The following is a 14,654-nucleotide window of genomic DNA, read 5'->3' on the forward strand; positions in this document are numbered from 1 at the left end:
TTGGGTGATTTGGTTGAGGGTCGGTGCTGTTTCTGGTTGACTATGCGGTTGATTTGGATTCTGAGGGGTTCGTAGGCTTGTTGTAGGTCGATTGTTGATGGAATTGCTGGGTGGAGTGCCAGGCTTTGATGAACTCTCAAGAGTGGCGGGTGATAGTGTGGCCAATGATTTTAACTGGTGTTTGGTGTTGATGTGGGTAGAGATCTTCTTATAAACAGAATAACACCGATATTAACATCCCCTAAACTCTGCTGAAGATGTTACCTAGCCTGGTAATGAAACATTTGGAAAGCAACCCACAAGCTCGGAGAACAAACTTTCACCCTCATCCTACACATATTTGCCACGATTGCAAATCTGACTAGCTTCTGCTCCAAAAGCTTTCCCCATGGGGAAAAAAGACACGACAGAAGGGAGGATTCCAATTGGTGTTTTCTTTCCCCCCCCCCCATTCCACTTCTGAGGTTGGAAGCATTGGGGTGTCTCCTCCCTTGTTAGGGGGAGAGCTAGTGGTAAGCATCCATGGGTTGTGTTGGGGTCCACTGTTGCTATTGGGGTGCTGTCCAGGGTCCCTAGAAGGGGGAAAGGAGCCCCCCCTGGTTAGCAGGGGATGGTGGGAGGGACCCATTGATGCTGATGGGGGCGGACGGGGGGAGGGGAAAGAAAGGGAGTGGGACACTGCCAGGGGAGATGGGGGAAAGGCTGCAGGGTAAGGGAGGCAGGAGCATGAGAGACTCTTGGTCAAACCCCTCCCAGTTCACAGGAAAAGATGGTCCAGAGACAGGTGAGAGGACCCTCTTTGCTGGCTAGGCGGGGGAGGAGGGGAAAGAGGCACCACTCAGGGAAGCACTGCCATTGGGGATCTTTGGGGATCCTCAGGGACAGACCCACCTCTTTTCTCTCGGTCTGATTCTGAATTAGACCTCCTTCTGGGCCCCTCCTCTTCCTCAGGGGCACCCTCCACCCCCACTTCAAGAGCCCCTTTCACGCCCCCTCGAGACTCTTGCAGGCCCACCACATTGAAACGCACTGAACTGTCCCTGATTTAGGCAGGCTGGATTAAAAAAAAAACCCAACCCAAAATGAGAAAGGCCACAATTGAGGAGGGCAGCCCCCCTCAATTCAGCAGTTTCTCTGATGGGACCCCCCCAAGTGAATCCCTGAGGGTCTTCCGGTGGCTGAGATAGAATGACTGGGAGGATCCCTGATCCCCTTCATAGCCTCGACCTCCATTCGTCCCAAGGACCCCTCAGAATAATGGTATCTCTTACACATCTTCCTTTTCAATGAGAAACGGTAGGATTGCTAGCTGGAGAATAAGAAATACTTTGAAAATATATTCTGTTAATATATTATGTAATTGTATAGAATGGGAAGATAAATGTCTTCCCATTTAATACCCAGAAACACCCCCTACACACACACACACTCCTTGAAGGACAAATCCTTGCCTACCACTCAAAGGCCAAATGAACGTTCAGACTATAGAAAGCGGCAAAAGGGTTTCAGTTCTCTGGTTCCCATTTAAGGAAGAAGATATAGTTGGCTGAAGCACTATGGATTATCTCCACAGATGTAAAATTGTATAATTAGGAAAATTCTAAAAAGTGCCAAGATTTTAGAATGAGGAATGTTCCCACATTTTGTAGGCTACAATTTCTTTCATTGCTTGCTTCTTTTCATAGATGAATATACCTTGCTAATGCCTCTCATTCCATGGTTTTCTTTGCATCATTGTGTAACGTGAAACCGAGTCAGATCTGAACCTCCTTCTACCACTTTCTAACTTTTTATTATCCAAACCTCCTCTTCTCCCCGATAAGTTCTCCTACATATTTATCTGGCTTCATTTAACTTTTTTGTTCAATGTGTATTAAGTAGGGCACAATTGTTTCCAATAATTTATTAACCTTTCAAAATTAGAAAAGATTGTTAATAATCAGGAAATACATTTTTTTAAAAAGCTGGATTAAGATACTGAAGGAAAAATCTTCAAGGTCCAGTCCAAGCCGGGAATAGACAACATGGAGACTGCTTTAGAAAGAAGGTTGTGGGTTATTGAAGAGGAGAGCTAGAAAGAAAGATGGCTCTAGAGAAAAAAACTGACCACATGTAGCAAGGAATGGGTTTTTATACCTTCTGGGGCTCTTGAGGTTGTTTCCTGTTCCTGTTTGAGGCTTTGTATTTCCGGTGTCATGTACTTTGACCTAAGTCTTGAGTTTGCCATTCTGATCTTCTGATGGTGATGGATTAGTCCTATTATGTCTCAAAGGTCATATCCTGCTTCCCTGGGCCTGTGGCTGATGACTGTTGGAATTTTTGGTGTGAGGGATTGTTGATTCTAGGGATCTTTCTTTCTAATCCCAGCTTCCTGACTCCAATCTTTCTGACAAAATCATCACATTTGCATTTCTGCAGACCTGGTTTCTATCTGGGGCAGAGAGACTTGAGGGGGGGGGTGGTTTCTGCCTTTAAAATCTTTTGGGAAATATATTCTGCCTTTTTAATATTTCCCAGAATATTTCTATGGATTCTTCCCACAATACAAAGCACAAAGTCACATTCATGCTAGTTTTCTCCAAAACCATAGAAATGCTACAGTCCCCTAACCTGTCAAGTACAATTGACCTTTCTCAATTTGGTACCACAAAATGAAGTAGAGACACTAAAGTGACATTTGAATATCAGAGAAAACATGGTACCGATTACTTTAATGTGAGAAACTGAACAATGAATAATTTAAATCAAGCAATTTAAGTCCTTTTAAAAAAATATTGCTCATATGGATTGTAAATATAAACATTTGCACATACCGTACACTGTCAGATCAATAAAACCATTTATAAAGTCTCTTTCAGCTGGGTTAATGCAATTTTGCACCAGACTGGACTGTACATAAAAACATTTGGGAGACATTTTCACTTGTAAACCTAACTTAAATATCTTGCTACATGATTAAAGGCCAGTATTTTCAACACACTTAGAGCTAAAATGAATATACACACATACATTTTCCCTTGCTTTGCATGCATACACCAGTTCTTCACAAAGCCTGGAGGTTGATCCCAGACTCACTTCAGATGTTGCTTCTGCATAAATAAAGCAGCTTGACCAAGCAGAGGTTTTGGAGTAATGAGGGGGGCAATTGTTTAACAGATTTTATTGAGTGGGACCTTACCTTTCAATAGGTAATACCCCTGGAATTAAGAACTCTATCCTGGGAGCATTCAAAAATTCAAATCCATTTATTCAGCTGTTCCTACAGGAATCCTCTGAAAGAAGGAAGACTATTCTCCACATTTTTCCACAATGTTATTCTTTTTACATTCCGTATCTTTGTGGTTTAATATCAGATACTTTTATACAAATTAAGGACACTTCAGTTCCTAAAGGGATCTCCCTCCCATCCTGTATATATCCACAATGTGGGTCATATTAATACGAGAAATAAGTTCATTGCTTTCCACAGGATACTTTTCTGCCCTCTGGATTCCTTTTGAAGCTTCCTGTTTTCACCAAAACTCCTTCTGCATTGCAAACATGTCTATTTCTCCCCTGTGTGGATCCTCTTATAAGAACTAAGGTGTCTTTTTAATCTGGAGCTCGTCCCACACTCTGTGCACTGATGCAATTTCTTCCGTGTGTGGGAACTAATGTGGTAAGTAAGGGAGCTCCTTGAACTCAAAACTTTTCTCACATTCATTGCATACATACAATTTATCTCCTGTGTGGATCCTGTTATGGGAAGTTCTCACTGAAGCTCTTTCCACATTCCAGGCATTTATAAGGTTTCTCTCCTGTGTGGGTCTCTTTATGGGAAGTCAGATAGCTACTGTTAGTAAAGCTCTTTCCACAGTCTGTGCATTTATAAGGTTTTCCACCTGTGTGGATCCTGTGATGGGAAGTAAGTTGATTGCTTCGGCTGAAGCTCTTCCCACACTCTAGACATTTTTAGGATTTCTCTCTTGTGTGGATCCTTTCATGAGAAGTGAGAGAAGTCTTTATAGAGAAGCTCTTTCCACATTCCAGGCATGTATAGGGTTTCTCTCCTGTGTGGGTCCTTTTATGGTAAGTCAGATAGCTACTGTTAGTAAAGCTCTTTCCACAGTCTGTGCATTTATAAGGTTTTTCCCCTGTATGGATCCTGTGATGGAAAGTAAGATGACTGCTTCGGCTGAAGCTCTTCCCACACTCAATACATTTATAGGGTTTCTCTCCTGTGTGGATCTTTTCATGAGAAGTGAGAGAAGTCTTTATAGAGAAGCTCTTTCCACACTCCAGGCATGTGTAGGGTTTCTCTCCCGTGTGGAGCCGTTCATGGTACTTCAAGTGACTGCTGTTTTTGAAACTCTTTCCACATTGCAAGCATTTATACGGTTTCTCTTCTGTGTGGGTTCTTTTATGGTAAGTCAGATGGGCACTGCTAGCGAAGGTCTTTCCACAGTCTGTGCATTTATAAGGTTTTTCCCCTGTGTGGATCCTGTTATGGTAACTGAGTTGACTTCTTTGGCTGAAGCTCTTCCCACACTCCAGGCATGTATATGGTTTCTCTCCCGTGTGGAGCCGTTCATGGTACTTCAGGTGACTGCTGTCTTTGAAGCTCTTACCACATTGCAGGCATTTATAGGGTTTCTCTTCTGTGTGGGTTCTTTTATGGTAAGTCAGTTGGCCACTGCTAGCGAAGGTCTTTCCACAGTTTGTGCATTTATAAGGTTTTTCCCCTGTGTGGATCCTGTTATGGTAACTGAGTTGACTTCTTTGGCTGAAGCTCTTCCCACACTCCAGGCACAGATAGGGTTTCTCTCCCGTATGGATTCTTTTATGGTAGGTCAGGTGACTGCTGGTTTTGAAGCTCTTTCCACACTCCATGCACTTATAGGGTTCTTCTCCTGTGTGGAACCGTTTATGGGAAGCAAGGGCACTCTGTCCACTGAAGCTCTTTCCACATTCCAGGCATTTATAGGGTTTCTCTCCTGTGTGGGTCCTTTTATGGTAAGCCATATAGCCACTGTTAGTAAAGCTCTTTCCACAGTCTATGCATTTATAAGGTTTTTCCCCTGTATGGATCCTGTGATGGGAAGTAAGTTGACTGTTTTGGCTGAAGCTCTTCCCACACTCAATACATTTATAAGGTTTCTCTCCGGTGTGGATCCTTTCATGAGAGGTAAGAGAACTCTTTACACTGAAGCTCTTTCCACACTCCAGGCATTTATACGGTTTATCTCCAGTATGCGTCAGTTTATGGTAAGCAAGGGAACTCCATGTCATGAAGGATTTTCCACACTCCGTGCATTTATAAGGTTTTTCACCTGAATGGATCCTTTTGTGGGAGGACAGTTGATCACTATTTCTGTAGCACTCTCCACATTCAATACACTTATAGGGTTTCTCTCCCGTATGAATCCTTTTATGGGAAGCAAGGCCACCACTTTGCCTAAAGCTCTTCCCGCACTCTATGCATTTATAGGGTTTCTCTCCTGTATGGATCCTTTTATGGGAAGAAAGGGCACCACTTTGCCTAAAGCTCTTCCCACACTCGAGGCATTTATACGGTTTCTCTCCTGTGTGGGTCCTTTTATGGTAAGTCAGATAGCCACTGTCAGCGAAGGTCTTTCCACAGTCAGTGCATGTATAAGGTTTTTCGCCTGTATGGATCCTGTTATGGAAACTAAGTTTACTGCTTGTGCTGAAGCTCTTCCCACACTCAATACACTTAAAGGGTTTCTCTCCTGTGTGGATCCTTTCATGAGAAGTAAGAGAAGTCTTTATAGGGAAGCTCTTTCCACACTCCAGGCATATATAGGGTTTCTCTCCCGTATGGATTCTTTTATGGTAGGTCAGGTGACTGCTGGTTTTGAAGCTCTTTTCACATTCCATGCATTTATAGGGGTTTTCTCCTGTGTGTAACCGTTTATGGGAAGTAAGAGAACTCTTTACACTGAAGCTCTTTCCACACTCCAGGCAGGTATAGGGTTTTTCTCCACTATGTGTCCGTTTATGGTAAGCAAGGGAACTGCACGTCCTGGAGGGTTGTCCACACTCCGTGTATTCATAAGTTATTCCACCTGAATGGATCCCTTTGTGGGAGATCAGTTGATCAGTCTTTCTGTAGCACTCTCCACATTCAATAGACTTATAGGGTTTCTCTCCTGTGTGGATCCGTTTATGGGAAGCAAGGACTCCACTTTGCCTAAAGCACTTCCCACACTCTATGCATTTAAATGGCTTCTCTCCCACATGGATCAATTGATGCTTAGTAAAAGAAGCGTTCGTCCTGAAGGTTTTCCCACAGTCTACACATTTATAGGGTTTTTCCCCTGAATGGATCCTTCTATGTGATATCAGGGAACTACTCGTGCTGAAGCTCTTCCCACACTGTATGCATTTAAAGGGTTTTTCTCCAGTATGGACCCTTCTATGGGAGGTAAAGGAACTCTTCAAAGTGAAGCTTTTATCACAGTACACACATTTATAAGGTTTTCTGCCTGTATGGATTCTTTTGTGGTATTTGAGACACACTCTGTTCCTGAAGCTCTTTGCACACTCTAGGCACTTATAGGGTTTTTCTCTGGTGTGGATCCTTTTATGAGAAATAAAGGAACTGTTTGAACTGAATCTTTTCCCACAGACCGTGCACTTATAGGGCTTTCTCCCTGACTGTGTACTTTTATGGGAAGTTAGATTACCTCTCCACCCAAAGGCTTTTCTGCAGTCCACACTTTTGTAGGGCATATCCCTTGCCTGGGTCATTTTATGGGGAGTAAGTTTATTACTGCTGAAGTACTTTCCAGTTTTGGAGTGGTTACTAAAATTGGGGTTTGCTTTGAATCTTTTTTTCCTTTGATATTTCCCCGTATTTACTTTGGAGTCACGTTGGTTCATGAACCGATCCATTTCCACACATTCAAGAACAGATTTTTCTCTCCAAGTGTGCTTCTTTTCATATTTTCTGCTCTCCTGTTTACTTGTAGGTGCCTCTTCAGGTATTTCAATTTTGATTATTTGCAATGGCACTAAATTTGGCTCTTGGTGATTTTCCTTCTTCTGCGCATCTAGTGCTTGAGGGGGAAGAAAAATGAATTAGAATAATCCGCAACGTACAATTTGCTGTCCCACTGCATAGATATATCTATTAGTACGCATCTGCGGAGAACGAAACGGGGGAAATGACACCATAAATATTAATTAACTTAAAAGACTAGCATGGCTGCTGACCTAACCCTCCTTTTTGGCAGTTAAAAATTTAAAGCAAGAACAGGTTTGATGTCAGGACGTGGCACCCAAATTGTCTCACATACGATGCACCTAACTTACATTCAATAAGACAACATATGTCATTGCAACCTGAAGAAAGACAACATTTGTTGCCTATTAGGACAACTGCAATAGGCAAAAGCATCCTCTCCCTCATCATCTTCCCAATAGCTCTGCAGTGATGACACGGGCCCAGGATGACTACAAGACCAAATGTCAACCCTTGCCAGAATGACTGATCAGCCCACTGATCTCTTTCTTCTAAATGAAATTGTGCTACTTAAGAGGACTATGAGGGCAGACTGGAATTAACATAAGAGGACACAAGAAGAGATGAAATCATTTTTAACAAGATACATATCAATGTAAGTTGTGACTAAAGTGTCTAGTGACTCCTTGCTCTGACTTAATTTTCCTCCAGAGGAACCCTTACCTAAAGAAGCCACCATCGCAGACATTTCCAACATGACTTCTCGATGCAGGGCTTTCTGGCTGGGATCCAGCAGCAACCACTCTTCGCTACTGAAATGGACGGCCACTTCCTCAAAGGACACAGGACCCTGAACAAGGAAGAATCTGTGAGCAGACTCGATAGAATTTGTGAGATCGCCTTTCATCCACAAATACTAAAAGCAGAAAGTGAAAATTCTTCATTGGACATTTCCCTAGCTGGACTCAACACATTACCTGCTAAAATGGGCAGAATTCACAGCCTACGGCTGACAGGCAATTAAGGCATGACTGACACTGCTGACCTTCTGTGTCATAAACCTGCCTTGATTAAGTTGCAGTGTGTGCCTTAGACACGATCTACCCATTTCATGATGTTTGCAAGGGATTCTGTGGGATTTTTGTCTGACATGGTGACCAAAAGGTCTTTGTGGTTCTTTGAAGGACCATCCTTGCTCCCATTCATGAACATTCATGAAAATACAAGGAAGGCACTTCCGGCTGTCAAGGTGCAGATGACATACAAAGACAGTTTCTGCTCCTCCTGTTTACATCCCTTTCCCCAATGATCCCAAAACAAGATTATACTTACAATAAAGTAGATTTAGCCTAACTATTCATGTGTCCTGTCTGCTTTACTTGGGATAGACAACATGAACTGCAATGTGGCATTTTTTTTGAAACCATGATAATATAACCACTAAGGAATTCCATATATTTCCAAAACTTAAAGGTGGAGTGGTGGGCCTAGTTTGAAAATATTCTATGACTATCACTAAGTGTTGCATCTTATGATTCATGATGAAGTGTTGTTTTTTATGATTTACGATGAATGTATTTTCATGTTGTTTATGACCATGATTATCACTATTACTTGTATGTACACTGAGAACTTATGCACCGGAGACAAAACCTTGTGTGTCCAAGCACACTTGGCCAATAAAGAAGTTTATTTTCTATAAATTTAAATTCTAATTTCCTTATTGTGCTTTGCTCAAGAATAGCAGTATCGTATGTTGAGTCCCCAAAGGAAACTAGATGTTCTGTACCAGCCTGCTACCGGCCCTGCAAAAAAGGCAGGGACAACCCCTTTACAAACGGCAAGAGGCTGGAATTAAGCCTGCCAAATTTATTAAGATAAAACAGAGCAAAACAAGACACCAACCATGAAACAAGAACTAATCAAGCGGTTGCCTTCAGCAAACCAGCCCTCCCACGCATTCCCCTTTTATACAGTTCAGGGCGTGGCTTCTCTCTGCCTCCTTCCAAGGTGCCCCATTGCCTTCCTCTGTTTACTCCTGATTGACTGCCTCCTGCGTTGGGCGTCCTTGAACAGGGCCAGCTGTGGGTCATCTTCATCCACGCTGTCAGGCTCACACAGCTGGGTCTCCGTAGTGACCAGGTGGGAGGGGCCTGGCTGAGGGCTCTCATCAGCAAGATCTTCAACCCCCTCAGCAAGCTCTTCAACACCCCCCTCCTCCTCTGAGTCGTCTGACCCAACTGCCGAACCCACAGGCTGACCCTGAATCACAACACTAGAGGTTCTCTACTGCTCCCCCATATTAGCTGCTGATCTCTTCCTTCGTACCTGAGTTGGGAATCCAGCCGCTCTTTCAGCTCCACCAACAGAAAGAGATGATTCAGTGAATAACAGTGACTCCATTTTGTCCACTGGGAAAGAAAGAGACAGGATGGAAACAGGAAAGGGTTCAACTTCATCATGTCTAGCTTGAAAGCATAACTGAAGATTTCTTCCTGTCCTGCAAAAGATACCTCCATTGGCCTCTTCAACACTCTGCCTTCGGAGGCCTTTCATAGGCTCCATCATGGGAGCCAAGAACAAAAGGAGAAGACCAAACCCCACCACAGACTGAAGAATAAACCTCAATTGGATTGTTCTCCTAGCTTTTTAGAACACATGGAAGTACACGCTTGGCAACCAAAACACTCACTCAATCTCTGCAAATTCTCCCCCTCCCCCATTCCCTGCAGCTTGAAACCATCATGGAAGAGCAATTCATGAAATTCTAGCAATCCAGGAAAATGCCTGCAAAGACAGGTGGAGTCAGAAATGGTCCACCAGGGATCTGTGTAGGAATTGAGTCGAAATTATCTCTTAAGGAAGGCCAAAAAACAGGTTGCTGTCTTCTGCATCATTGAGAACAAAGAGAAATCTCTCATCATGGAAGGAATTCCTTTGTGCCTTAAGTCTTGTAGCTTGAAGAGAGAATTTTTGCTTTCTCATTTAGTCACCTTCTACTAAATCCAATGACCAAGACAGGAGAAGACACAGAGAATTAAGGATAACGAGAACCTTTCCAGAAAATCTCCAATCCAGCACAATGGTCTTCCCTCACATAGTGAGGTTTCCTGAGATTGGATTTTATCCTTGGGGATCCCTCTGAAAGACAGATCATGAGATAGATTTGTGGGATCCACCCAATTACTCCCCATTCCTGGAAGGACCTCAGAACCTGAAATAGAAGCAAAGGAGGACGGGACATGAGAGGATCTGGATTTTATGTTCCTTCCACAAGGTGGCCAAACCCTTGTGACCATCGGTGGTGATGGATGAGGCCAATGGGAGAATTGGCCTAAAGGAGATACTGTTTGGAAGAATGCAAGGACAATTTCTTTAATGAGGTTCTCGAAATTATCTACTTGCATTATCAACCACCCAAAACTCTCTCAGGAAGGCATTTAAGAATTCAAGCACACAAGGATCCCTTCACATTTCCCAAAAGAAGTATCTCTGACCTGGGGCACTTCTGGAGCAGGGGGCCGGACTAGAAGACCTCCAATGTCCCTTTCATTCTATTCTTGCTTCTTCTCCTCTGCCACACTCGCCAGGAAGCTTTCAGCCACTGGCACTGTCGGGCAACTGGTCTCTGCTGGCTCTCCGAAGGTCGTTCCCGTCTTGGAAGCTGAATCTGAAGGAGACGTGAGCAGGTTAGGCTTCCTCTCCTCTTCCTCTCCCCTACCACCACCACCCCTCTCAACTTTCTTCCCCTCCCCCCTTGTTAGATCTCCTGTATGCACAGCCCAGAGCAGTTATGGGGTGCCTCAGGATTCGGAGACAGTTTCTCCTCCCTTGGAGAGGATCTGAGTATGATCTGAGTCGCGGGAGCCCTTCTTGCCCGTCCCCCCTCCACCCCCCACCCCAGATTCCCGGAGAGGAACTCACAGGCTGCAGTCTCCCGACCACGCAGGAGTCAAGCATGCGCAGTGGCATACAGTCAGTCTGCAGCCCAGAATGCGCCTCCTGCTGGGTCCTGCGGTGAAATCACGGCCATGGGAGCATCCTTGGAAGCTATCCAGCCCAACCCTCTGTTCGGCACCGGCTCCGCCCTGGAGGACGAGCTCTACCCTTTAGCACCCGGTAAATGCCGTGGAGAGATGACAGGCCTCCCTTGAAGAAAGTCTCCCGGAGAGTATACGGATTCCGTACTTTTGGGAGCCGAACGATTCTCTATTCCCCACCCACCCTCCCTCCCGCGCGCTCTTCCTCCTCCTCTCTTTCCCTCCCTCTCCGTCTCTTTCTCTCTCTCTTTCCCTTTCGCTCCCTCCCTCCCTCCGTCTGCCTCTCTTGTCCTCTCTCCCACTCACTCTCCCTCTTGCTTCCTGTCTTTCCCACTTGCTTGGTCTCTCCCTCTCCCTCTTACTTTTTTTTATTTTTTTAATTCCATTTATATCCCGCCCTTCTCCGAAGACTCAGGGCGGCTTTACAAACTTAGCAGTAGCCTTCATTCTATGTATATGCCTGCTTATTAGGGCTTTCACACCCCCCCCAAGCGGCATTATTACAAAGTCAGCTTATTGCCCCCAACAATCTGGGTCCTCATTTTACCTACCTGGGAAGGATGGAAGGCTGAGTCAACCTTGAGCCTGGTGGGATGCGAACCTGCACTAATTGCAGGCAGCTGGTGTTACTTAAGGAGGCATTAGCCCACTGCTCCACCAAGGCTCTTTTTGAGCCTTTCTCTTTCTCCTTCCCTCCCTCCTGTCTGTCTCTCTCTCTGCCTCTCTGTCCCACTTGTGCTCTCTTTCGCTCTCTCCCTCGCTCTCTCCTTTTCTTTCCCTCCCTCCCCCCCCACCTCTCTCTCACACACACACACACAACTTCTGTCAGAACTTGACGTTTTATGCTGCTTTTGTTATATTTTGAGAGCTTGATGCCTGGTGATGTTTCCCTCTGTTGTAGACCACATCCTTTTCGTTTTCTCCTCCTTCATCTTCCAGACCAGATGAAGAAGCCAAGAGGGGTGATCCCTGTTTCCATCCTCCAAACATCCCATAAAAGCTTGCCTGAACTGACAGATTTAACCCAGATTATTTTTTACCTATCCATATATAAATCTCAGGAGATACATCAATATTCCCCTAAGAAATGAGAATGCAGACTCGAGTCATGTGTAGTTTAATGAAGAGAAGGGTGAGGGGTGACATGATAGCAGTCTTCCAATATCTCAGGGGCCGCCACAAAGAAGAGGGAGGCAAGCTATTCTCCAAAGCACCTGAAAGCAGGACAAGAAGCAACGGATGGAAACTAGTCAAGGAGAGAAGCAACCTAGAACTAAGGAGGAACTTCCTGACAGTTAGAACAATTAACCAGTGGAACAACCTGCCTCCAGAGGTGGTGAATGCTCCAACACTGGAAGTTTTTAAGAAGAGACTGGACAGCCACTTGTCTGAAATGGTATAGGGTTTCCTGCCTGAGCAGGGGGTTGGACTAGATGACCTCCAAGGTCCCTTCCAACTTATTATTATTATTATTATTATTATTATTATTATTATTATTATTATTATTATTATTATTATTATGGATCAATCCAGCTTCAGTAGTTGTGTCATTTGTAATAATTATGTAATTAAGGAGCATGAGAAAAATGTGGAGGGGAAAAGGATAGCCACTGACTAGAAGATAGCAATAATATAAAAATCAGAATCACCCCATCACCCCATGGAGTAGTCCAAGGTCTGACTACTCCCCACCATCCAGTCAGAGCTGAAGAAGCTTCTTGTATGAGAAGCAAAATGTCTTCAAAGGGGGGGAAAAACCCAGAAAGTCCTTTGGAGCAGAAACTGAGGAACTGAGTCCCTGTCAAGACCCCCACTGTTATGTTGTTGTTGTTGTTAGTTGCGAAGTCGTGTCCGACCCATCGCGACCTTTATGTATATAGATGTATATAGTTGGGTAACCATATTAGCAGTGGCCACTGACACCACCAGGTGGCGCTATACTGCAATAGGATTGGCTGGCTCGCGGACGGCGGGAAATTCAGTTAAAGGCATTGGCCTGAGGTGTACCTGGCCAGGTATATAAGGGATCAGGCAGCCCTTTGTTCCAGTTCTGTCTGACCACAATAAAGAGCTGATATGCTGCACTCATCTGCCTTTCCATGCAGTCCACGCGGTCCAAAGCCCACTACACAATATCCACCCACCCTCCCAATTCCACTTCTCCCCTACTTCTCTTGGGAGGGACTTTAGGGAAATCTTCCATGGGCTCTGCTGGGTCCCCCTGTTGCTGCTGGTGGGTCAACTGGTGAGCATCCCTGGAAGGGGAAAAAGGGGCGCTGGGAATCCCATGAGAGGCATTGGAGGAAAGGCTTCAGGGCAAGGGAGGCGGGACCTTGCAAAGCTTCTCCACTCCCCAGTCTCTCTTCTGGCCACGCCCCACCCATCCTCCCAGTGCGATTCCTTCAGACGGCGAAGCGGGAAAAGCCATTGAGAGAAAGAGACGCGGCTCTGAGGGAAGCGCCCCCATCGGGCTTCTTCGGGGCTCCTCAGAGACGGCCTCAACTTCTTTTTGTCCGTCGGTCTGGATGGGGCCTCCTTTGGGGGCCCCTCCAGAATCCTTTTCCAGCCCTTTTGAGACTCTTGGAGGGCCCATTATGTCCAAAGGCGTTGAAGTGTTTCCGATTCAGGGAGCCCCCCCAACCCATAAAGGAGCAGGGCCACACTTGGGGGGCAGCCCCATTGATGCTGGGTGTCTGGGGGGGAAGGGACTGGCATCCACCTCTGGGGAGATGTTGAGGAAAAGACTGCAGGGTGAGGGAGGGGCAGGTTGCAAGACCCCTCCCCTCCCCCTCTGACCACCCCCCTCCCAGTGATCCAAGGTGGTCCTTGGAGTGGTGGGAGGAACCTCTTTGCTGCTGGGGGGATAGGGGAAAAAGGCCACGCTAGGGAAGCACTGCCATTGGTGGTCTTTGGGGCTCCCTAGGATGCACCTGACTCTTTTCTCTCAGTCTGACTCCGAATTAGGCCTCCCTCTCTTTTCTTTCAGGGGCCTCCTCCAGCCCACCTCAAGTGCCCCTTTCTAGCACCCTCAAACCTCTTGGGGCCATCATGTCCCTGATTTAGGCAGGCTGGATAAAAAACCCTAACCCTAAAGGAGAAGAACCACAATTGCCCCCTCTCAATTGTTTCTCTGATGGGAAACCTTCCCCACCCCCAGTGATTCCCTCAGGGTCACCCCATGGCTGAGGCAGAATGATTGGGAGGATCCCCACATCCTGGGACGTGATCCCCTTCAAGGCCTTGGCCTCCATTCGCCCCTAAAAGCCCTTCAAAATAACAATAATAAAGTTGGAACCTGGAGGTCATCTAGCCCAACCCCGTGCTCAGGCAGGAAACCCTATACCATTTCGGACAAATGACTGTCCAGTCTCTTCTTAAAAACTTCCAGTGTTGGCGCATTCACCACTTCTGGAGGCAGGTTGTTCTACTGGTTAATTATTATTTTTATAAGAATTTTTATTAAATTTTATTGGGTTAGGAAGAGGATATAACCAGGGTAAGGATCAGGATTTGGGATGGGGTTAGGATCAGGATTAGGGTAGGAATGGGGTTGGGAACAACGTTGGGGTTGGCCCCCAATAACATTTTCAAGCTTTAGCAAACAGACTATTGTCTTGGGTACATATGTTCAGTTAAGACTAATTAATATA

General features: G+C 45.4%; 1 protein-coding gene and 1 long non-coding RNA gene across 2 annotated transcripts; both read right to left on the reverse strand.

The window, feature by feature from the left end:
* Positions 1-3,951: 3,951 nt before the first annotated feature.
* On the reverse strand, positions 3,952-5,557 carry LOC310633221 (uncharacterized protein; the record flags this gene model as incomplete). The annotated part of the gene is made up of 1 exon (XM_083350905.1): positions 3,952-5,557. Exon 1 carries the CDS (start codon positions 5,266-5,268, stop codon positions 3,952-3,954), a length of 1,317 nt encoding a protein of 438 aa, XP_083207031.1. The 5' UTR covers positions 5,269-5,557.
* Positions 5,558-6,502: 945 nt separating this feature from the next.
* Positions 6,503-9,380, reverse strand: LOC310634493. Its single transcript, XR_014491242.1, has 3 exons — positions 9,293-9,380; positions 7,688-7,814; positions 6,503-7,058 (listed from the first exon to the last, which is right to left on the reverse strand). It is a non-coding gene; the product is annotated as an uncharacterized lncRNA (long non-coding RNA).
* Positions 9,381-14,654: the final 5,274 nt, after the last annotated feature.

Source organism: Vipera ursinii, assembly GCF_947247035.1.
Source record: "Vipera ursinii genome assembly, chromosome: 2".
Taxonomy (NCBI): Eukaryota; Metazoa; Chordata; class Lepidosauria; order Squamata; family Viperidae; genus Vipera; species Vipera ursinii.